The sequence below is a fragment of the Pangasianodon hypophthalmus genome, chromosome 6, assembly GCF_027358585.1.
Source record: "Pangasianodon hypophthalmus isolate fPanHyp1 chromosome 6, fPanHyp1.pri, whole genome shotgun sequence".
NCBI classification, from domain to species: domain Eukaryota; kingdom Metazoa; phylum Chordata; class Actinopteri; order Siluriformes; family Pangasiidae; genus Pangasianodon; species Pangasianodon hypophthalmus.
Window position 1 is genome coordinate 20,512,673 of NC_069715.1, and position 25,822 is coordinate 20,538,494.

Genomic DNA, 25,822 nt, shown 5'->3' on the forward strand with positions numbered 1-25,822 from the left:
GACCTGTGTAGTGAGTTCTATGGATTATTTTGTATTATGTATCAGACTAGTGTTATTGGCTATGTAGGACATGTTCTGTACGATTTGTGGACAAAAATCTTCTCTAGGTGTGATTGCTAGGTCATCATTCCATTTTTTTTACATGGTGTGGTAATTGAAGAGTTGAATTTGGATATTATTTTATATATTTTGGAGAAGACCTTAGTTGGTGGTAAGATATTTAGCAGTTCTAACGTGTTGTCTTTTAGATTGATTTTAGAGCATATAATGGATCTGAGTTGTAGAAATTCAAAGAAATGTTTATTTTTTAGTCCATGCTTCTCAGCTAGATATGGAAATGATGTAAAAGTGTTGCGTAGACATATGTGCTTAGGTGTGTAATGCCTTTTTCTACCCATGTGGAGATGTTTGTTATCTTCACAGTGTTTGAGAAGTCAGGGTTGTGGCATATGGGAATGTTTGGTTAGTTGGAGTGGTGAATTTATAGTTTTATAAAATTTCCAACAAGCTGTTAAAGTCGCTGCAATTGTTGGGATTTTGAAGCAGGGATGGTGTTTGATAGCTGTGCTGATGAACAGTAGTTCTGAGATTCTGATTTCATTGCATAGGGCTTATTTAGTGTCTAGCCATATCGCATCTGTCTGACTGGGTTTTTATCCATTTCATTATATATTGGAGTTGGTTAGTGAGGTAATATTGTTGAAAGTTTGGGGCATCAAATCTTCCAGGATGTTGGAATCTTTGTAGGGTGGTTAATTTGATTCTGGGAGGTTTGTTTTTCCAATAAAATTGAGTGATACTGGAATTGAGTGATTTGAAACAGGGATGGGGAGGTTGTGCTCAATCACTCAATTTTATTGGAAAAACAAACCTCCCAGAATCATTAACAATAAGCAATTTATTTTGGGGAGTATCATCATTTTTATGGATGCTATTCTGCCAATGAGAGAGAGGGGAAGGTTTATCCAGTGTTGGAGATCATTATTTATGGTGTTCAGTAATAGGTTAAAATTGAGTTTATTCAGGTCAGACAGCTTTTTTGGAGATTTTGAAACCAAGATAAGTAATGTATTTGGTGCTTATGGGGATGGGTAGAGATTGTACTGTAGTTTCAGGGAGTTTCATGTTGAGAGGGAGCATAGTGGATTTTGTCCAGGTAATTGAGTAATTGGAAAGTTTGGAGTATTTTTCGATTGTGTGGATAGTTTCTGTATTGAATCTTTGCAAGAAGATTAAAATGTCATCAGCATATAAACTGATTTTGTGTTCCATGTTTGCTGTCTGGGTTCCGTTAATGTTATAGCTCAGCAATGAGGCAAAATGTAAATTTTGTCTCACTGATGAGCTATAAAAATGGCAAATAGGAATGGAGAGAGTGGGCATCCTTGTCTAGTGCCTCTGTGCAGTGTGAAACTTTGTAATATTAGTCCATTAGTGATGTGTGGCCTTTGGTGGGGTGGAGAATTTTTATCCACTGAATGAATGATTTGCCAAAACATAATTTTTAAAGTGTGGTAAGTAGAAATTTCCAGTTAACTATGTCAAAGGCTTTCTCTGCATCAATTATTACTATTGCTGATTTTATATTTTTATGTGATATCAGGTGGAGTAGTCTACACATGTTTGGTTGAGTTCTTGATAATTGGAATTGATGTTCTTTCTTTATTTAGTTTAGAGGTTTGCTAGGAATTTTCCAGATTTTTTTATTATTATATTCAAAATTTTCATGCCTGAGTCTTTGTAGGAGGAGTTGAGTTTTTTTGTTATGAGGTTTTTGTATTCTAGTTTGAGTTTCCTTAATTCTGTTTCTGGAAAAGACAACATGAACATTATTTTTGCTAACTCTTGGCTAAGAAAAAGACCATATTTAGTGACATCACTGTCTGAGAGCGGGACAAGTCCAAGTACAAATGGCATCAAGTCCGAAACGATTCCAAGTCAATACAGAAAACATCTCGAGGTCAGACTTGAGTCCTCCAGCCCTACTAGGCAGTACACGGCACATTGCACATGCATTGATGCATACGAGATCTGTCACTTATTGGTCACTTAGGCCCTGTTCACACCTGGTATTACCATTTGTCTTAGGTGAGCCGAAGTGGAGAGCCAAAACGCATAGCCATTAACACCTGGCATTTTGAATGCGTCTCCAGTGATCATTTGTGATAGGATTTCATACATCTTTTCTGCTGGAGGAAGGCTGTCACACAAGTTTATTGCGTCAGTCTTGTGCTGCATTTGTTTTCAGACAGAAATGGCTTTCTCAAACATTTTGATCGCGTGGTCTAACAAAACTTATTTAAACAAAACTTTAATAAAACAGGAGATGAGAGGATGAAAGAAGCTATAAAAAGCAGCTGCTTTCATCTCTGCTATTAGAGCATCACCTTTATCCAATAGCCTTGAGGTGGAGAACTCTTATGTTCAGCACTATTTCCAAACATTCTCACTATGATTACGTATTTTCTGACTAGGGCAATGACAATCAATTAGGCAGTCCTTTGCTGCTGTTTGCAATGCATCAAGGCGCTTTTGAGTTCACACTACAAATGTTACGTGGTCATATGCATTCCAAACTAGTTTCAGTGAGTGGATCACAATGCATCTCTGAGACACACTGTACTCGGTTCACACCTGACTTGGCACCATCCACTTACCATCGGATCACCCAGAACACGTTATTGCAAGGTGGGAAGGGGGCCTTAGTTCTAGCTCTAATGTTGCACAGCATTAAAAGAAGATGCCATGGCAAATGGAACCGACTTGCACGCCATCTAAGCCATTGCATCACATGCTCTATTTATACAGCAACACTTCTTATTAATTGAATATCTGGGCTTAGTTGTCTAAATTTATGCATTTATGTTGGCTCGCTTTCTGATTTAAACATGACAGCGTAATCTGTATATAAAAGTGCAATAACTCAATTTATATGGTTTGAAGCTGCCCAGTCAAGATCTACACTAGTTTTCTTATGCGTGAAGGAGCATGAGTTGGATACAAACGTTTTTATGAACTTACAGGATTTTCATGAATACCAAATTTACTGTGTAAATGCTCCTATAAACAATTTACAAATAAAAACGTTTGTTTTCTTCTTTAAAAATGAAGCTCCATGTGAGTAAACCCTGAGTAACCACCGTGAGCGCACAGAAATTAGTGGGTGCATGTGTTTTGTGTCTCAGTGCTGCCCTCTTTTCCTTCCCGTAACAGTTTGGGGCAACTCTGAAGCATTTCTAAACACTCACCCATTCAAGAGTACTTTTAAGGCCAAAGGATTTTTGTATGTTGTTCCTATTCTTAGGCTTAAGTTGTTGTTCTTGTTGAGGCTGCTCCCGTTATGGGTCGCCACAGCGGATCATTGGTCCATGTATGTGATTTGGCAGAGTTTTTACGCCGGATGCCCTTCCTGACGCAACCCTCCCCAATTTTATCCAGGCTTGGGACCAGTGCTGAGAGCACACTGTTGCACGCAACCCCAGCAGCTGGGCTTGGTTCCCTGGTTGTTTGGTACTGTCTGCACTTTGCACTGTGTAAATATATGTAGTCTCCTGTAGTTCTGTGTTTGTTTTATGTAGCACCCTGGTCCTGGAGGAACATTGCAGTGTTTTATTTCACTGTGTACTACCTAGCTGTATATGGTTGAAATGACAATAAAGCCACTTGACTTGACACACTTGAATCGAACCCAGGTCACAGCGGTGAGAACACTGTGGCCTAACCACTAGTCCTCCAGGGACCCTATTCTTAGCCTCAAGTATAGGAGAAAACTTTCTTGTAAGACATTTTTGGCATTTTACACAACTTAACTCTGAGTGGCTTTATACATACATACACAATATGGCCAAAATGTGTATGTGGACACTTGACCATCACACCTACATGTGCTTGTTGAACAACCCATTCCAAAGTTGGACTCCCCTTTGCAGCTATAACAGCCTCCAGGCTTTCCACTAGATTTTGGCCCATTCAGCTACATGAGCATTAATGAGGTCAGGCACTGATGTTGAGCGAGGAATCCTGGCAGACAGCCAGCATTTCAGTTCATCCCAAAGGTGTTCAGTTGGGTTGAGGTCATGGCTCTGTCCAGGCACTTCAGTTCCACACCAACTTTGGCAAACCATGTCTTCACAGATCTCTTTTTGTGCACAAGCGCATTGTCATGCTGGAACAGGTTTGTGCCAGTTAATCACAGTGAAGGGAAATCTTGAAGCTACAATACACAAAGACATCCTATACACCTGTGTGTTTTCAACTTTGTGGCAACAGGTTGGGGAAGGACCACATAAGGGTGTGATGGTGAGATGTCCACGTACTTTTGGTCATATAGTGTATCAGTCCTGGTCAGTGGTGGTCCATGTCACCATATAGTTTTCCATGAAGTGTGATGGTATGCATAACCTTGAACTCCACTTCAAGGACTGCTTATCTCACACACACACACACACGCACTTACATGCACACTCTCGCAAGCAGTTACAGTATCTCACAAAGGACATGAGAGCAGTCAGCTTGTGGAATAGATTATATTTATATTGAGCTCATCAGGACGATTTGAGGAACAAAAGAAGCAAAAATGTCAAATGTCTGATCTGTTCAAGAACAAACAGAAAAGGCAAAATAAAACAAAACACACAAAACTCACTCCACCTCACTCACTCAGCTCTCATCCTAAATGAGATCATTAACCAGCATAACACAGAGAGACAGAGAGAAGAGCAAGAGAGACACATTTCAAATTCTCATTTAATAAAAATCTCTTTACATCAAAGCCTGCAGAATTGTACAGCTGAGTGACTGGGTGTTTTACAGCAGGAGGCCGGCTGCAGTTGTGGGGTGTGGCCACGCAGAGCTGTGCAGAGTTCTGCATAGTCCTGCCCAGCACAGTTTAGTGATTCCTCTGCTACACCTGCTGAGTGACGACTCTGGTGTCTCTAAGCAATGAAACTAAGACTACATCTTCCCAGTGCTTGTACTGTGTGGAATTCTGCCCTCTGTTGCAGACCCCTGGGTTACACAGTGATGACAGCCTTACAGGTGCAGAAAGTGGACACACACTCCACACACACTCATCCACAGAGCTGCGGCTGCTCTCTTCCCTTTACACATCTACGGTTTCTGTATGTGTGTGCATGTGTACATATATATATATGTCAGCAATCGCACCCACCCCCCTCCCTCCCTCCCTCCCAACCGCCCCACATTATGGGTCCTGTACAAAATTGAATTAAAACAAACACACACACTTGAAGATGTACATTCAGAACAAACACACACCTCACCATTCACACAAAACCACTACACACACACACGCACACACTCTCTATCAGCAGTATGTGTTATTGAAACACCCCAGTAACAACTGAATGCATAAAAAGGGCACTTGCACTGCAGGATGGCTTCATGTGTGCATTTCATTCCTGTATTAAAAACTGTAACAATCTGAAGTTCTACTTCGTTTTAAACTCGGTTAAAATCGTGCATACAAGAAAGTGTGTGTATACAGTATATGCTGTTTCTGAGGTGTTTAACACAATGAGTCTATGACTCATTTTATTAAAAGGTGTGAATAGTGTGTAGTGTAACAGACAGCCTGAAGGACCAATCTGAATCAGGCACATCTTAACAAGGCCTTCACTAGTCAACAGACTGCTGATAGCAGTGAGTAAGTTGCCGTGGTGTTTGTTTTGCTGGTGACAGAGTGTGTGTGTGTGTGTGTGTGTGTACGGTTTCCAGTTTGCTGGTAACAGGTAACAGTGTGTGTATGAATGGGTGTTAGCGTGGTGTCCAGGTTGCTGGTGAGACAGTGTGAGTGTAGGTGTGTGTTGCAATGATATCTGGTTTGCTGGTGAGTGTGTGTGTGTGTGTGTGTGTGTGTGTGTGTGTGTGTGTGTGTGTGTTTGTAGGTCTCTCCATCACTCTCGAACACTGGCAGAGTAAGAGAACTGAGGGAAGTGTGTGCGCGCATCCGAGTCCTCCGCATCCAAACTATCATCTGCACAAACACAGAGAAACATACACACAATAAAACAAGTCTTAATAAACACATAGAAATACACTTTCCATTTAACTTAACAGATAAAATACCAGCATTGTTAAGAAATACACACTTAAATAAAGACTCTGACACTAAGCACCAAGGCATGATTAAAATCTGCTTGGCAAAAAAAAAAAATTCACTGGAAGAGGACACGGTATAGAAAAAAAGGATTCGTGTCCGGTAGTGGTTAATTTTGCAGCCTCCTCTTGCAATTTTGTTTTTGTGTCAAGTTCATGATCAACTTTAACGCCGCAAATCCACCAACAGAAGGGGCGTGGCCAGAAATCATAACAAAAATAAATAAATACTGGAAGCTGGTTACAAGTCAGCTGTAGCTGGTAGTTACTAGCATTTAGTCTTTTTTTTTTTTTTTAATTAATTTACAAGGTCGGAAATGATTTAATTACTTTAGTTAAAAATAACTAACGTTATTAGCTGTAACTAAGCTCATTCTAAATTGAAAGTAAATTATATATGCGTGCACGAGCTCTGTGTTGAAGAGTAGCAGAGGTAATTACTGAATTCTTGTACAGCAATGCAGCCATGATAAACACGTTTCTTTTCCTTAATTTAAATCCCGCTCATGTTTTGCTAATGAAGATGTTCCACAAGCGGAAGGCTTAGCATCCAGCTTCATCTGTTTGGCAAGCAGGGACAAGGGAAACTAAGGGAAATACAGGAAGATGTTTTGTTGTCCTGCTCTGAAGTCAGACAACACAGGCTATTAAGGTTCAAACAGGAAGCAAAATCGGCTAAAAGGAAATGCATAATACAAGGATACAACCATTTATTTTTGTCCATCTTAAAACTGCAGACACAATGTTTTTCAGCCAACACTGATAGCCACTGTGATAGGTGGAATCTATGGTGATTCCCAATACCACTGTACACTACGTTCCCTTCTGAAACACGTCACACCAGAACTGCTCAGAATCTCCTGACTTGCAAATCTACAAATTGTATCGAGGATCAAAGTCTTTTTCAAACATTTTGATGGGTATTATATCCTTGGTCAGGTTGAATGTTACAGCATCCGTGATGTCTGAGTGCAAAACACATTTGTTTGAAAAACATTGTTTCTAGCTGGGATGCTGCTGCACTCATGTGAGCGGCACAATTTTGTGGTCCTTTTTCAGTGGTTAATCAAATGTGTCGCATTTCCTCGACATGCCAATCTTGACTCTGCATATTTTGTAGTCCATTGTGTAAAATCCAGCAGTTACACATAACTTATGTTGAATTTTCTAGCCACCAGTTCCTTAGTTTTTTCGGCCATGCTGCTATGTTGCCAAACATAACGAGGAGAAAACTTGAGCTAAGCAACTGCCTACTGTTGCCTACTATTGGTTTGCTTGTGTCTGTCTGGGAGAGCATGAGCTGGACTAGTGAATAATGTCTGGCTCATGAAACAACTTGGGGTGCCATGTCTGAGCGATTTCAGCGCAACTAACAAAATGTGTTCAGTATCACAGTACACTCAATCTCACCGTAAAAACAATGTGGCGACATTTTAATCGCTTTAAAAGAGAGAATTGCACAGAATTCATACATTTGGTCAATTGGGAAATTGACTTTTCGAATCCACGTACAGTCCACACGGTCTGAGTTTGCTTAAGATGGACTCAGGTGCAGACCACGTCATGTGTGAAAACAACTGCACTCCTTTGACACATTACAAAGTTTCATATTGGCAGAGAAAGTCATGTCGTCTGCAGAAATTGAGCATTTTCTCAATAATATGGAAGGCACGCAAACTTTAATACTTTGAGTAACTACATATTAACTATATATAAAAAAGACTAATGTAGCCATTATCATCTGTTTTCCAAAAATTCTGCAGTGTCATAAAACTGCACAAACAAGACTTAACTAGAAGAAACTAGACTGTAGAAACAATGCAACCCAGACAGACTAGCATGATTCTGCTTTAGACCCAGACTCTAAGTCTGTGAGCACTAAGTGTAGAGACCCAAACTCTAAGCATCAAGAGAGATACTGAGCAAGTTTGCACCAAGACTCAACACAAACACACAGCTGTTATACTCACACTGGTCAGGCGGTGTGACAGTGATAGTCTGCAAAGTGAACTCCTCATCAAAATAGCGAGTATCAGTCTCTGACGTCACCTGAGGCTTAAAAGGGGGGGTGAGCTAAAAATGAGAAAGAGAAAATGTAATGTCTGTGAGAACAAATCAAATCAACAATGGCTAATTGTGCAAATTAAGAACAAAGGCACTTTACTACCGTATTTGGGGACATTAGCAGTCTAAACAAAGACACTATAGAGGCTGCTCTGCATGACTAAACATGGCTTCAATTATATAATTTCTATATATATTTATATGTTCTCCCAGTGTTTGTGTGGGTTTCCTCTGGGTTCTTAGGTTTCATACCACCTGCCCAAAATGTGCCAATAGATGAAATGGCTACAATAAATTGCCCCTAAGGGTGTGTGTGTGTGTGTGTGTGTGTGTGTGTGTGTGTGTGGTGCCCATCTAGGGTGTATTCTGGCCTCACACCCAGTGTTCTTGGGACAGGCTCCCCTCCACCTCAACCCTGACCAGGACAAAGAAGCTACTGAAGATGAATAACTGTATTTCATATATGAATGGTGGCCTGGGAAAACGCTTCACATGATTAATTTTTCACTGTTTTCTACTATATATAGTTACATATATATATATATATATATATATATATATATATATATATATATATATATATATATATATATACACACAAATATATATATATATATATATATATATATATATATATACACAGTTATAGAAAACTACCAGCTTTCCTGATATGTTTCTCTTTTGCATGTCTCTCAACCACGAGTAAAGTTAAAAGATTTTAAAGTCTGGCTACTTGCAGGATTGAAAAAAGAGAAAATTGGATTTAAATATTCAGTTCCTACTCCACTGCAGCACAGAAGAATTTTAACAGTTTATATCTAATTAAAAGTGATTTGACCAACTGATTAGTCTTATGTCCATTTCGCTATGGCATGTAGTTATCCAACAACTAGATCCAAGCCTGACGTTCACTGTTTGAAGAAATCACACTGCAAGCGCAATTTTAAACACAGAGATAACTTAGGCAGTTTCAGAGTACATTATGGGCATAAAATTTGGCCAAAAACAGATTTTTTTTTTTTTTTTTTGGGCCAGAATTCAGCCACGGCAACTTTCGACAGGCTTACCCAGTCCGCCACACTTATACATACATAATACTTATATGACTGCTGTCTTAACTGAGCCGTAATCAGTGTAATGTTGTGAGGTTCACCATACTTGACTGTGGTAAAGGAGGAGTGGTTGAGTGTCGGCTGTGGGTGGAGAAAGGAGGCAGGTTGAACCGGCAAGTAACAAGTGATTGCTCTCACTTGTGTGCTATTACCAGCATCCTACTTATATGCTCGTTATTCCTTTCAGCAGCTGCTTTGAACCAGAGAGAGACAAAGCTGGCGGAGCCGGTGTAACACACACAAACTTGAGTTTAAACTTGAACATGAGACAAGCAACGACCTGTTTGGTTTTTTGTTGTTTTTTTTTTTTAACATAAAAAAAAAGAAACCTGTTAACCACCGTTTGCTGGTAACCAGTTTAACCAGTTACCTAACCTGCTAAAATTAACCTGACAGCTCTGCAAAAGCTCTGCTACGTATTTGTTGGGTCACTGTTCTGTTCTCAAGCAGCTGGTACCTTACCCCTAAAAAACTTAAACCCATTCATTCAACTCCTAAATCTCCCAAAAGAGCCTAAAAAGCCTGTCTATGGCTGAGGAAGGCGTTAAGCATTCCCATGCATCACAACACTGTCAAATATAGCTAATCACGCCACTTATTGTTTCCTGTTCTGCTCTTCTCTCTGTTACCTCTCACCTTTTTCTGCAGTACATCCTGCCAGTTGATGGAGGAGAAAAACTTGTGAGCCATCACTTCTTTGGCATCTTCAAAACTTCCTCCCAACCTTCATTCAGCAAGAAAAGACCAGTGTCAATTACAACACACTGACTCAAATTTAGGTTACAAATTTCAGAAACACACCTTCTATATGTGTTATATTATGCTATATTATGGATTTCAGATATTAGAGATGTAACAGTTAATATATCTAAAGTTGACTACAGTACAGTGTTTCTGTCTGACCTTTGTTTAGGGTCTTTCTTGAGCAGGCCAGCAAGCAGGCTCTTGGCATCAGGTGACAGGTTCCGGGGGAATCTGATCTCCTCCATGAGGATAAGCTCAAACAGCCGCTCATGGTCCTGATTATAGAACGGCAGTCGACCGCACATCATTTCATACATGACCACACCCAAACCCCACCAGTCTACTGCCCGTCCGTAATCATTATCCTCCAGTACCTGCAGATGGATAAGGAGAGAGACAAAGAGGGTTACAGAAAGAGGAAAAACTGTAGTCTAGGGAGATTACTGTGTGGCAAGTGCATGAACTTCAGGAGCAAGGTACACTTCACTGTGTGTGTGTGTGTGTGTGTATACCTCAGGAGCAAGGTACTCTGGAGTTCCACAGAAGGTCTTCATGGTGGCTTCATTGGTAATTCCTTCCTTACACAAACCAAAATCTGTGATCTTAATGTGTCCATCTTTATCCAGCATTAGATTCTCCAGCTGTGAAACACACAGGCAAACAAATTAGCAAACATCAAGCGGTTAACACATCTCTGGAACAAGAGAGGCACACACAAGTGTGTGTGTGTGTGTGTGTGTGTGTGTGTGTGTGTGTGTGTGTGTGTGTGTGTGTGTGTGTGTGTGAGTGAGTGAGTGAGTGAGTGAGTGAGTGAATGAGTATGTGTGCGCGAGGGTGTTTGACCTTCAGGTCTCGGTAGACAACATCTCGTGAGTGCAGGTACTCAAGCGCAGAAACAATTTCAGCTCCATAAAACTGTGCTCGATCTTCCGTGAAAACACGTTCACGGGACAGGTGGAAAAACAGCTGGACACAAAGAGGGACAAAAGAGGGTCAGCTGTATGGTGTGTAGCATTAAGATGTGTACATAATGTTTAGTGTGTAGGTGTTGAGTACCTCGCCTCCGTTAGCGTACTCCATGACAAAGCAAAGTCGGTCGTGTGTTTGGAACGCATACTTTAGTGTCTGAGCACAAAAACACAAATACCAGATCATTATACACAGTGACTCTCATGGGTTTATCACAACACTGCCTATTCTCTATGAGTCTGTGTGTGTATATATAGACAGTCTTACCGTAAGGAAGGGGTGTCTGGTGTTCTGCAGCACCCGGCTCTCTGTGACTGTGTGTGCCACCTCATCCTGAAACACAAACAAACATAAAATAACTATCATCTACAACACTGCAATAACTACTGAAAATAATACTGCAGTATCATGCTACTTAATATGACAAGTGTTTACTACAGTACGACAGTTACAGACTGTTTACTACAGCCTTGTGCAATACAAGAGAGCATGACTGTGCCTCATTATGAGTTGAACATTACTGTTAAGATATGAGAGAACTGCTGCTATGCAACTGGAAAATATGGACACTGAGCATAAGAAGGTGAAAATTAAAGTCAATGACATGTCAATGACTTTGGATATGGACAATTTATATACATGGCACAGTCATTGTGGAACATCAGCATTTCAAATGGTATTTTTCCTGCATTTAACAACAACCTTCTATTGCACAATCATTTTTTATATTAATATTCAGGTGTACTTTCATGCTGTGAATCTCCCGTTCTACCGCATCCCAAATGTGTTCTATTGGATTCATATCCGGTGACTGGGAAGGCCACTGAAGAACACTGAACTCATTGTCATGTTCATGAAACCAGTTTGAGACTTTTGTTTTGTGACATGGTGCATTATCATGCTGGAAGATGGGTAATTTGTGGCCGTGAAGGGATGCACATGGTCAGCAACAATACTCAAATAGGCTGTGGCATTCAAGTGATAATTGACTGGCATTAATGAGCCCAAAGTGTGCCAAGAAGGCATTCCCCACACCATTACACTACCTCCACCAGCCTGGACCGTTGAAACAAGGCAGGTTGGGTCCATGGATCCATGCTGTTGGCACCAAATGGACCCTACTATCTCTGTGTGCCTCAGCAGAAATCATGATTCATCAGACCAAGCTATCAACTGTCTTCAACTGTTCAGTGTTGGCAGGCCTGTCCCCACTGTAACCACAGCTTTCTGTTCTTGCCTGGCAGGAGTAGAACCCGACGTAAGTCTTCTGCCGTTGTAGCCCATCCGCCTCAAGGTTCGATGTGTTGTGCATTCTGAGATGCTTTTCTGCTCACCACAATTGTACAGAGTGGCTATCTGAGTTACTGTAGCCATTCTGTCAGCTTGAACCAGTCTGGCCATTCTCCATTGACCTCTCTCATCAACAAGGCGTTTCCGTTCTCAGAACTGCCGGATGTTTTTTCTTTACTGCACCATTCTGAGTAAACTCTAGAGTCTGATTTGCATGAAAATCCCAGGAGATCAGCAATTATACTCAAACCAGCCCGTCTCTCAACAAGAGCTCACTGACTGACTGATCAAGCAGCAATGCCCATGCATTGCTGAATAACTGTGTAACTATAATCCTGCAGAGCACAAACAGCATATAAGCTAACAGAGGTGTAATGATATGCATATTAGAAGGTGCAATAGTCAACTTTACTTGTACAAATAACCTAGAAAACATGTAGAACATGATAAAAATAATTATTTAAGCCATGGCTGAAATCGACAAGTGCCCAACACAGACAGATAATGCTGTATTCGAGTAAAACTCATTTCTGACCTCTGAGTAGAAAAAAAACGAAGAAAACTACCCCTCAACCCAGAATTCCTACTCATAAACTCGGGACAATATCCTCAACCTTGAGTTTAGCAACAGAATCAGCTATAGACAAAAAAAAGTGCTTCTTACCTTTAAATAAGTTATGCTGTACATACAATTATTTGCTTTAGATCAACTAACATACAGACATATAGTATTCGTTTGTTCAATCTACTGACTATACAGTTTGCTGTTTTGAGGAGAATATTCATCACTCATCACAGTTAGCTGGCTAGCATGTTACTAACAAAAGAGGAGCATGGAAGTGTCCATGTGTTTCTCCCCCCGCCCCAAGCTGAATGAAGAGTTGAGTGTAGGTTCTGTGGGCGGCACTTTGTGTACATGGGCTCCATGGGGGTCAGGCTCAGCGAATAAAAAAAAAAAATCATTTCAATCTTATTCAAATACAGCTACTTAACCTTTAGAGACATAATCTTGCCTAATGCACCTTTAATATTCGTCTTCAGGGCTTGCAACTTCCGTCGTGCCTGACGGTCGAGAGTGCTTAATATTTGATGCATTATCTGAGCTATCGTATTACATGTACAAGATTCCAACCCAACACCCCGTACACACTGATTGTGAATTACTATTACGGGTCTGTCAGCGCAGCTCACGACAGCTCAGGAATATCATGTAATGCAGATTTTTATATGACAAAGAACACTTCACATTAATATACCATGGGTACAGAGACCAAAACTTTGGTTGTGTGATAGTTCTACTACGCGTGTGTATTTGTCACCTTAGCGATGATGACCTCCTTCCTCAGGATCTTCATGGCATAATGCACTCCTGTTGCTTTCTCTCTGACCAGGATCACTTTCCCAAACGTGCCCTTACCCAGCAGCTTCAGGTAATCAAAATCACTCATTGTCTACAGTGTGCGCACACAAACACAAACATGTTACATGAATGTGAACAGTGCCAAGCACTAATGCTCACTGAATCTTTATCAAAAACACTCATTTCTCTGTATGTGTGCGTGAGACTGACCACTTTGCTGCGTGATTTTGCCATAGCTGTCTCCATGCTGCTGTCTCCTGATGAGCCGAAGTTAATGTCCATCGGCTCCTCCTCCTCTCGCGTCTTCAGTCCATTTGCTACAGCCTGGATCGCCCGGATCCACTCCTCCCTGGGAGGATGAGGGGACAAAAAGAAATCAAGACACAGAAAGAAAGAGGTATACTTGTTCGACGCTTGGTCTCAAACACTAGTTAGTTCATTAGTAGTTGTTGTCCTTACTGGAATATCAGCCGCTTTATGGCTGCGTCCCAAATGTACGAACACACAGAACCATTTATAATGAGAAATCCTGATAGTGATCATGCATCTGAATGTTCAATCAGTGTTCAAATGTGGGTGTTACCCATAATTCACTGTGATCTGTGACTGTACATCAGGTTTAATACTTAGAATTGGCTACAGACTGGGAGTTCAGTTTACAACTGTGACATTTAAATGTCTAATGAAATAAGATGTAAAGTTAGCTACATTATCATTACCAGAGAGGTTATATGTAAGTAGCCTCGCTGTGTCCTCTGACAGACTTTAATGTACTGAATTATTTAGTGCATCAGTTGATGCGGTACATCTGCGGTACAAGATTCTTTTGCCTTCCTACCATCTGAGGGAATCTATTAAAATGAATGGAACAAGTGATATGTCCATGTGTAAGGTGTTACAGTGTCATGGGGTGTATGATAGGATAGTAATCTCATCGTTGACTTTTTCAAAATACTGAATAAAATGCACTTCCATCTACTTGTTCATTTTTTTTTTTTTATGCGATCAAGTTCCTTACTCCACTATAGTTCCACCATCCGGGCTTCAGAAAAGCCTATCTACTTATGGAAGATTTGTTATGATTTATGGAAAGTTGTTTACGAGAAGGCATAGAAAAAAATGCTGTTTGGGTCTAAACCTCAGGGAAAAATATCATCAAATACACACACACAGTTATCATATTCCCCCTAGTGTGCACCATCCCAACCACAGGCTATTTTAAGATTTCTTCATTAAGACTAGTGCTTAAGGGAAAAAAATAAATAAAAACAGAGCCTTAAAAAGGATCATTAGGTCTCTGCTCCCCCTGTACCCTACCTCTCAGCATTACTGTCCACATGGAACGTTCTCTCAATAACCGTCGTCCACTGAAGGCAGCGAATAACAAAGGTATTGGGACGTGGCCGCTCCGTCTTCATCAGCTGGCATTCTGAAAGATGACAAAACACACACACTCGATAGCAGCTCATTACAACAGACCAGAACAAACACACTAAACTATTGAATGTGTGATCTGATGTTTACCTGTTATATATACACACACGCATACACACACACACACACACACACCCACACACACACCCACACACACACCCACACACACACACACACACATTCGGAACCTCTCCGTTCATCTTCTTGCACAGCAACATACACACACACCTGCTACAGAAAAGTTGTTGAGGGGGGGCAGATTTGGCTCGGACACATCAGGTTTCTCTTTATAACCGATAAATGACCCATCACTCTTCAGGATAAAATACCGCGGCCTCCATGTCTTAATGTATTCACCTACAAGGGAGACACAAGGAGTGGGGGAGACAGACATATAGAGGGGTAGAGAGAAACCGGTACAAGATGCAAACACTCAGTAAAGTAAATGCTTCTCTAGTTTATGGCTCACCCTGTTAAACTCTATAATAATAATAATAATAATAATAATAATAACACCAACTCCACTGTGCTACAGATTATAGATTATTTATAGAAATATGTATTAACCCAGGTTTACAGTGAGTTAGTAGGGAGTCTGCAATGTTACTCACCTCTCTTGTGGAGCCAACCTTCTCTGACCACGCTAACCTCATTCATGCTGTGTTTGTGTGTGTCTCAGTGTGCGTCTGTGTGTCAGTGTGTGTGCAATCGAGGGCGAAGGAGTCGGAGGATCAGCAGGTCACAGAGTGAGATGAGTGATCTCAACCAGTAACACACACTAACTCACTCACTCACACATGCACACACACACACACACACACACACACACACACACGCACGCACACACACAGGGCACCTGAAAGACACATGAAATACACGCTCATTACACGCAATACATTTGTTAATAATAACAATAATATTATTTATATTACTAATATCACATCATTGACAATACTTCTGTAAGCTGAAAACTCTACAACAGTAGTGTGTCACTGAGTTTCCTGGAAGTTTCAACTGCACAACCACTGCAAACACTCAGCATTACACAACTCCAGTTACTAACACACTCTAATACACACGCACACACGCAGAATGAAGTATAGAACAGAATAAACAGTGTTGAAAGACTAAGACCTAGTGCATCAGGACTAGACAGCGTAGGTGTTAGAGATGCGCAGAATTCATATTCAATATGACACAGTGGTTTCTTGATACAATACATTTTCATTACAGCAGAAATAAGCAGTGCCTGAATGTGTGTCTAAGGTTTCCAGCTCGCTTTCTCCCTGACAGACACACAAAGCAGCCAATACTAAACAAGACTTAGCTTACGTGTCCTAGTGTCACTTAGCAACACAGCGGCATGGCTGAAAGCATGGAGGAGCTGGTTCAACATCAGCTATATGGAACTGCTGGATTTTGCACAACAGACACGACGCAAACAACGGTTGTTTGCAAAATACGCAAACGCAAGATTCATGTCAAGGAAACACAACAAACTTGTTTAACCACCGAGAAAGCACCCCAAAGAGGGTGCCGAAATCCAGATAACACGAAGAGCTCACGTGAACAGCACCATAACCAGAAACAGCACTGAAATAAACAAATGCATTTTTAAAAAAATAATAATAATTTAAAAATAAATAAATAAATAATAATAAAAAAAAACTCTACTTATGAGAAAACAAGTAAACACTGGAAAGACATCGCTGATGGTGTGACATTTTACCTGGTCAAGATACAATGCTTCTCAAAAGAGGGTTTTAAATGACTTCTAAAAAATACCTGATTCTCGTTATGCCTCACCAAGTTGCGAGTATCTTGTTTGTTTGTTTGTAATTTGACGCCATGCCAGCTACCATGGCTATTTTCATGGCAGTAAACAGGTTAAAAACTAGCAACATACGAAGGATTTACAAATGTTTTTTCAAGTTTATCATCGATAAAATACCTAAAACTAAATCTGGCCTCATGTCACTAAAAATCTTTTCATATGACTCAATTGAATAAAAAGAGTTGCAAGTATCTAACACCGCCATTCCTCAACATTACACAGAATGCAGAGAGAAGTGCAATAAAAACCTACCCCAATTTGACAAGATCATATTGTTGAGATGATGATTAAATGTGCATGTCTGACGTCATGCAGCTCTCTAGAGGCTCAACCGTGTTTCTGAATCCTGCGTTCACCACATTACTGAGTAGAGTCTCATATCTGCAGCTAGATTAGAGATTGCTCATTTCTACTGAATCAGTTGGGAAATACTGTCTCAAAGCAGCAGCAGAGAGAACATGTGTATCTTTGTGACGTCTAGGCTGGTATACTCGTATATTAGCGTATTAGTTCATGAAAAGCAGCATGACTAGGATAAGCAAGTTTTTTAAACCCCCATTGCCTCTTCTGATTAAAGAGGAAGTTACTTTTCAGAAGAAGGAGTGTGGGCTTGATTAAGTTTAAATGTTTATATCATCTTACATAAAATAATTGGCATTTTATGACAAGTAACCTACATTATTACGCAGTCTATGAATGTTTTGTTCGATACCCACACAGATCGAACTGAGAGCATGATATTGAACAAAACACGCCATACTGCTAAGGCCCTTGTACATATGTAAGGTGAACACCCTACGAGAGACCAGACATACTTCTAATTCTCATTCCATTAGGTGGTTTATGATGATGTGAGGTAAAACTATTCACCATGACCAAGCATAGAATAAAGGGAGTGTACAAAATGCTAGCCTGATGGAATTTCAATAACACTGACCACAGCCACAATATTCTGTCTAACACGGCGAACCAAATCACATCCGGTTCAGCGTAAGCCGAACCGAAATAAACTTCTCTGCTGGATTCTCAAAATTTTCACAAATGCTGATTTTCTTCATTCTCATACGCGCCTGTTGATCACCCATAAAGTGCAAAGCATGTTCACAACACAGCTCATTTGCATGTAGTGACACCAACGCCATCAAAACTCCATAGAAGTTCAAGCACACAGAGGGCTGGAAACACAAAATGACTACTAAATGGTGAAAGAAAAGGCAGAAAGGCAGAAGTGGAAGTTATTCTGACTCACTTCTATGCCGATAAAAATATTTAACAATGTAACAACACCTGAAAAAAAATCTAAAATCAAGAGACAAATTACAGAAAAGGTGAATTAGGTGGGAGTTAAGTGAGGTGACAAGAAAAAGGTGTGACATGAAAATGGAGGAGGGGGGGAAGGGAGGAAAAAAAAAAAAAAAAAAAAAAAAAAAAGCTCTACACTGAACCCAGGTGATCGTGTACACCAAGCACGTCACACAGGGAAACTGGTATTTTAAAAAGTGTTTTTGGCCGACGTGACCTAAAGTGTTGCACAGCATTAAAAGAAGATACCGTGGCCAACACAACCAATTTATAAGCCAGCTTTCATCCTCTGATTAAAATAAAATAAAATCATACTGGTCTTTAAACATCCTTTCTCTCATAAGCACAACCTTAATCTTCCATCAGCTGAGGCATCTGTTTGGCTTACGGCTAGACCGGAGCATTAAACAAGATGGACAGATCGGCCCGTCCTCCGTTTAGATGGCAGCATTTCTTCTGTTGTCAGTGAGTATTTTGATTTGTCTTAATTTATGGGTTTGTGTTGGCTTACTTTCTTTATTTTTCATACTCTTTACTTAATGCCAATATTATAAAATCCTGAGCTTCACAAAATTTTCTCGATGAGGTAGTGTTTTTGATAGAGACTACAAAGCACGTCTGTAAGTCGCTCTGGATAAGAGCTTCCTCTAAATACTGTAAACGTAACACAAAAGCAATTTAAACTCGATAGTACATTCCATATATAAAAGTGCAGTAATCCATGTGAACTATATGGTTTTAAGTTGATCAATTCATTACATTATTTTGTCCTCTTTGGCACAAATTTACACACACTCAGGAACTTGGGACATGACTGTATTTCTGAAATTACAGGATTTTCATGAACACCAAATTTCTTGTGTTAACGCTCGTACGAACAATTTACAAATAAATCTGTCTGTACCCTGCTTGGTAAATGGCCCATTGTCTCACACTCCACAGTCAGTCATAGCTGTTTCCTTCAGCATTCACACCAAACTCAACACCAATTCACATCACACATGCTTCTGAAGGTTTTTTTCTTTTCAGAATACCACACACCACAGTTACACTTCCATTTCAATCCACACCAGCTGCATGAGAGAAGCCTAAAGGCTGGTTTATACTTCTGCGTTGAAGCAATTTTGCATACTTGCATTGTAAGGCACAAAGAGGGTTTATGGGTAAGCGTGCCATTCAGAGGTGTACGGACGAGCTGATGTGCACACCTTCACATGTTCAACAGCATATCATGCACATCCAAATATTGTTGTCTCAACCAGCCTTTAGTCCAAACCCTGGGAAGGTACATGTGGTCGAGTGCCCAGAAATTCTGCGAAGAGAGTCTACAATTCTACAATTAACCCAAAACCAAGTGCTCATGTGCAGAGAGCTAGCAAGAGAGAGAGCAAGTGAGAGAGAGAGAGGGAGAGAGAGAAGGGGGGCGGGAGTGGTTGGAGGGTCAGAGGGGAGAGAGAGTTCGATCCTCTTGTAAGCACAGGCACGAAATGCATTGTATGTTTTGTTTATATTACTCAGCAGTGGACAAATCACTACCCCAGGTGGCAGAGACAAGAAGAGTACGCATCTGGACTATTCATTTTTTAAAAATTAATACAACAGTTAGTTTCAGTCCACTAATTTGATTGGTCGAGCAGTGTTCCAAGAGTTATATTTCCTAAAACCGCACTGGGACGTTTCACTGTGCGTATCACTCTGCTCGTCTGTGTTCGCCACATAAAATTCCTCTTCCTAATTTGAAATGGTGTCGGCTCTACAGTAGAGTTAGTGACATCATCAGTGGACAAACGATACTTTTCAGAAATATAACCTTTGACTTACATTATGAAAGCTCGTCAGATGAAGATGAAAAGGAACGCTAATTTTACCAGAAGCACCTTTAACAGAAATGAATGAATCAATGTGATAAAGTGAGTGTGGTTTTATTTCCGCTAGCGGAGCAAAAATAAACATTCGGCCATATTGCGTCTGACATGTCACTTCCTCGATATTAATTTCTTGTTTATAAAACCGCTGTATAGAAGCAACATCGCACTCGCAATCGTGTGGTTATACTGAATATCGGCACTGCTGCGATTAGCTACTGCACTCGCCCTGCCGGCTCGTACCTACAGGCAAATCACAGCCGTGCTGATATCCAGTATAACCACACTCTTTATTGTGCAATATTGCTTTTACATTGCCCGACTATTCTACTTTAACATCCAACAGCATGATACTGATAATTTAGAACATAGTGGTATGTAGTGAATCTCAGCGTTTTTTGCGTCCACTGGTTTGCTTGTTCTCCATTTAAAATATGACGAGACTTTCAATTTTTCACTTAATTCTAGGGCTGGGCGATATTGCCAAAAAAAATAATAATAAACAATTCACACGTCTCCACAACACTGGTACAGAAATAGAAGCAGACACAGAACTAAAGCTTTTTTTTTTTTTTCAATAGTAAAACACCATATACCACTGCCACAATAAATTTATAACATTTAAACGTAGTAGGCTAGGGTAAGGGGGGAAAAAAAAGAAATACTTACGAAAAACTGCAGATTTTTAAAGCCCCGAGTGTCTACTTTCATATGAGCCTTTAAGCACTACTGTGGTGTGTGACATAACAAATAAATTCAATGCTGAACACAGGCACCTCCCCATTTTTTGGCCTCTGGTAGAAAGGATATTTTAATATACATATATATATATATGGACTGTTTGCTATAGATGGTGCTGTTACTATTTTTGCACAGCGTAGTGAACCCTTCTTTCTCGACAGAGTAAACGGGGACCATGGTTTTCATGACACAATGCCACCGCAACTGAAGTCAACTTGTGGTATTCTTCTCAAATTCCTTCGAATCAGCAGGGCTTCACACAGCATCAGAAATAAACAACGTAAAACTTCTTACCTTCACATGAGTCATACTGTATATACATGTTATCTTAAGATTAATCAGCATACAGACATATTCATTTGTCTAAAACACTGACTATACAGTTCGCTGTTTGAGAAAGACAATATACATCACTCATCCGAGTTAGCTGTCTAGCTTGTTACTAACAAAACAGGAACATGGGGGTGTCAGTTTTCCCACGTCGAACGTGCCGAGGTCAAAAATGACGCAATTCCGACTCACAAATCACTGCTTAGGATGTAATGCAGCATTATATTTTACATAACACTCGTTCATCTGACTTTTCAAATCTGTACCAATTCCATATCTCTGAAGTGATATTTGAACCTTTCTTTGCTATGAGCTCAGTCCTCGGCGAAGTGCTGCCTGTTTATCTTGGTGTTGTTTTTTTTTTTTTTTAAATCTAATCACACAGTGGTTGGGAGTAGCGCAGGCTGTAGGAGGCGTTTATCAGGTTAAGAAGGCTGTGTTTTTCCTTCATATTGGTTTAAGTGTTTAAATAGCATTTATAGATGTTTTAATTAAAAAAATTTATATGCATATATATATATATATATATATATATATATATATATATATATATATATATATATATATATACACAAACACATTATATACAACATGTATGATCTGGATTAGAACATTTTAAATCATTAGTTCAAATTAACTGAATTAAGCGTGAAATCAACCAGCACTAGTCCACACTGGGGTGGTGTAATACGACCCAATGCAAATGCAGCCTGGTTTATACTTGAAGCGTGATTTTGCGTGCGTGTGCAGAAGCCGCGTCATTATTATTCACACACTCGCTGCGTATCTTATGTACACATAAACGTGGCATTCACTAGTCAGAGTCACAATTTCCCAGCCTGGTATTCCAAGTCAAGCTGTAAAATATTTATCGATTTAATCGCAGTTAATTTTAAACACACAGACGAGCTCTGTATCTATTTAAACCTGCTGTTGTCATGATTGTTGTCATGGGCTGAGTCTCAAAAACAAAAACTCTGACCGTTTTTTTCAAAAGAATTTACTAATCTAGAAAATATACAAGACTGGTATGCAAAACAGTCCTTTCGGTAGTTTTGAAGGCGACATGGGAAGTTTTTTAAATTCAAAAACTAGCTGTAACAGGAAAACCAGTTAGTGTTATTACTCAGTAACGGTGTAGAATAGCACACAAGTGTGCGATTTGAGACCTAATGCTAGTTTGCTTCTCGGCAGAAGATGGACATAGATATTTCTCTCTTTTTTTTCCCCCCTGAACTGCACTTCAGCATGCAGGATCGTCAAAAAGACATTTAATTTAATAGGCATGGCTTGTCTGAATGTGACTCCCAGTAACATTTCAAGATATCAGCACACAAAATCCCTCTTCGATATTTCTAATATTAATTTGTAAAATAATTAAACAAAACAAATGAGGTGATGTTCTCTTGCGACCCCCATTTGTAAATCAAGTTACCCCTAGTTTGGGAATGAATTGAACAGACACACTCCTGTGACGCGTCTGGTGTGAATCCAGGATCAGACTACAGGTCCATCAGACCCTCCTGATAAACCACTGATTCCTAATTTGAGGTCAGTGTCAGAAACAGTACTGTATATAATCGGTCTGTGTTACATGATGCACCTCTCCCATCATCAGATACACACAATTGAACTGGAGTTATTTGTTAGTTCATTAAGATTTATGGAACTTAAGAATGCCATTAAGTTATTGAGAAATCAAATGGAAATTGTAGGAAGGACCTATTTTTTTGGAATTTATATATATATATATATATATATATATATTTTTTTTTTTTATTTATTTAATTATTTATTCACTTTATTTTCAATTATTTGAGGTATGGAAGTGTGTGTGTGTGTGTGTATATATATACACAAGTATATATATATATATATATATATATATATATATATATATATATATATATATATATATAAATATAAATATATGTATGTATGTATATACACACACACACACACACACATATATATATATGTATGTGTGTACATTTGAGATTTTGTTGCATCAATCTTGCCATTTCATTTGTTTATTTGTATTTAATTTATATATACACACACACACACACACACACACACACACACGTATGTGTTATATAAGCTGTGCTTATTTCTCATGTAAAAGTTTGTATCTTGTTTTGCCTCGTCTGTTGTACATTAATACATTTTGGAAAATTAAGAAGAAAAAAAACCCCACATACAATAGGTACTTTTAAAGCACCCATTTTCACCAATCTGAATGAACTGAATCTGAATGAAGAGTCCAAAAGTACGGTTTATAAGAAGCCTAAACACTGCAATCCAATTCAAATATTCGTTTACACGTGCAGTACATATAATCCAAGCAAAACTTCTGCGTAAGCACAAAGTGTCTGTCGTCACGTTTTAAGTAATTTCCATCTGTTTTTAATTTGTTCTACTGACCAACTGAATCCTCCAACTCTATTTCCTCAAAAACATCTTTGAAGAGATCATTATTACAGACTTTTCTTCCGTCCAGTGTCTTGACAACCTTTTTGTCTTTTACTATGTTTAACAAATATTCTGTCTCCTCTAACGACCGGTTCTTTCCACCGGACGCCACGTTTACGAAATATGACGTAAATGATCGTGAGTACCACTACATGTACGCATGGTATCCATCCGATTGAGAAGATATTCGGATTCAAGCGTTCACATGAAATAATTTTTTTCCTATGTACTGGATTATTTAAGATCTAAACCACTCCTTTCAAACTGGTTGAAATTTCATTCGGATCGAGCTCAACCGGGTCGTTTGAGACGTTTATGTGAAGGATTTTCAATCCGATTACTACCGGATTATTTGGCTGCATGTAAACATACCTAATTAGTTTCTTCAGAAAAGTGTGATTAATACAACCATAATATACACTGCTAACATGGACACACTGGTTTTCTGATCTTGTCTGTTAGAAATGGGAGATTTTTACATGTAAAAGTAGAATGTAAAAATTATTTAGAGAGTAATTAAGATTTTTACACCATCTGTGTTTATAGTTCACTGCATGAAATATGCTAAAAGATGTACTCATTGGAGAAAGAAAAAAAAAAAAGAAAGAAAAACCCAATAACTAAAGTGTACTCCAGTTCAACACGACTCCGTGGTTTTAAACGGAATAAAGCTACAATACATCGTTGAACTGGTTATAGATGAAACTTAGCTACAGTACAACAACCCTGTACAAATTACAGAAGAATAAATACAGATTTTAAACCGAAATTAAACTTTACACAAGCGTTACAACTTCAGCCAGCAAAGTGCGGGTTAAGCTAACTAAGCTAACCAAGCTAACAGTGAGTAAATTCAACTCCAGGTTTTTTGAATGCATAACAAGGAAATAATAATTATTAATTTTTTAATTTTTAAGTCGTAAAATTGCTAAAACGCACTCCGCGTGCCAGTTATAACATTACACCTGTGTGTGCTTGCACGGAAAAGGTTAGCATGCTAGGTTAGCCAGCTCAGTTAACATGCTAGCAGCTGTCCCACATTTCCCCACACACACACACACACACACAGAGAGAGAGAGAGAGCTCCCCGCTTTAAAATGGAGGACACTGGATTAGTTTCACAACATCTCACACACACTCTAGAAAATAATGGGGCTTCATTATCACTTAACATTTACATTCCCTGGTCTCTCGTATTAATTCGCGCTAATGCTAACGTTAACGCTAGCGCTAATACAGCTGCTAGCTTGGCTGAGTGCTTCACTTCTAACGGCGTGTGTGTGTGTGTGTGTGTTAGCCACAGGCTGCTAAAGCCTGCTAAAGGCTAATGTGCCTGCGCTCATCAAAACACAGAACGGATTCTCAATGCTGTGTGTTTTTGTTTTTTTAACTCTAATGAAACGTTAACACTCTTCGCTGTTAAATCCACTCACCGCAGCTCAGACTCCGCCACGCCGTTCTCGCTCTTGCTTTACTTTACCAATCTACTTTGGAGTTTCTTTTTTTTTTTTTTTGCCTTTTTTTTAAAGCTTCAGGCCTTCAGCTCCTCACCAGAGCACAAACAGGATGTGACGTCACGTCACGTCGACGTCAACAACAATAAAAACATCCCCCATTTTCTCACGGACGCCTCACTATTATTATTATTATTATTATTATTATTATTATTATTATTATTCAGCTTTCTCTTACTCGTATTTTTGACATGTATTGAGATTTAATTCACGCCGTATACTGAAAAATGAGTTTATTAAACATGTATTTTAATGAGACCTGACTCGCATCCTTGCTTGGAAAAAAAAATAGAATTTGTAATGGTTTTAATGGCTGTAATGGGAATTGTACTGGTTTTAATGGAAACTCTAATGGTCCCTGTGGATCTCTACTGGTAATCTGTTGCCTTCTATTGGTGGCATGTTATGTCTAGTGGACACCATTAAGGACCAGTAATAGGTTTAATGGTTAGCTGATGTGTTGTAGTGGAAACCATTAGAATCTCTGTGATGGTTTCTATTGTGTTTTTATTTTCAGCAGGGGTAGCAGGGTTGACGTAACCAAGGTTCCTGGGGAAAGCTAATATCTGTCTCTATGGAAAGAGTTCAACTTCCACTCGACTTAAGTAGCTGCTTTATCCTGGTCAGGGTCGTGGTGAATCCATCACAAGGCATTGTGAACACAAACATTAATA

At 39.4% G+C, this 25,822-nt stretch overlaps 1 protein-coding gene across 1 annotated transcript; it reads right to left on the reverse strand.

Moving 5' to 3' along the window:
• Positions 1-4,507: 4,507 nt before the first annotated feature.
• Positions 4,508-25,213, reverse strand: akt2 (v-akt murine thymoma viral oncogene homolog 2). The gene is made up of 14 exons (XM_026913651.3): positions 25,068-25,213; positions 15,702-15,946; positions 15,319-15,447; positions 14,974-15,085; positions 13,867-14,005; positions 13,616-13,747; positions 11,274-11,339; positions 11,094-11,162; positions 10,881-11,003; positions 10,550-10,678; positions 10,197-10,411; positions 9,930-10,017; positions 8,088-8,190; positions 4,508-5,995 (listed from the first exon to the last, which is right to left on the reverse strand). Exons 2-14 carry the CDS (start codon positions 15,745-15,747, stop codon positions 5,916-5,918), a joined length of 1,431 nt encoding a protein of 476 aa, XP_026769452.1. The 5' UTR covers positions 15,748-15,946; positions 25,068-25,213; the 3' UTR covers positions 4,508-5,915.
• Positions 25,214-25,822: the final 609 nt, after the last annotated feature.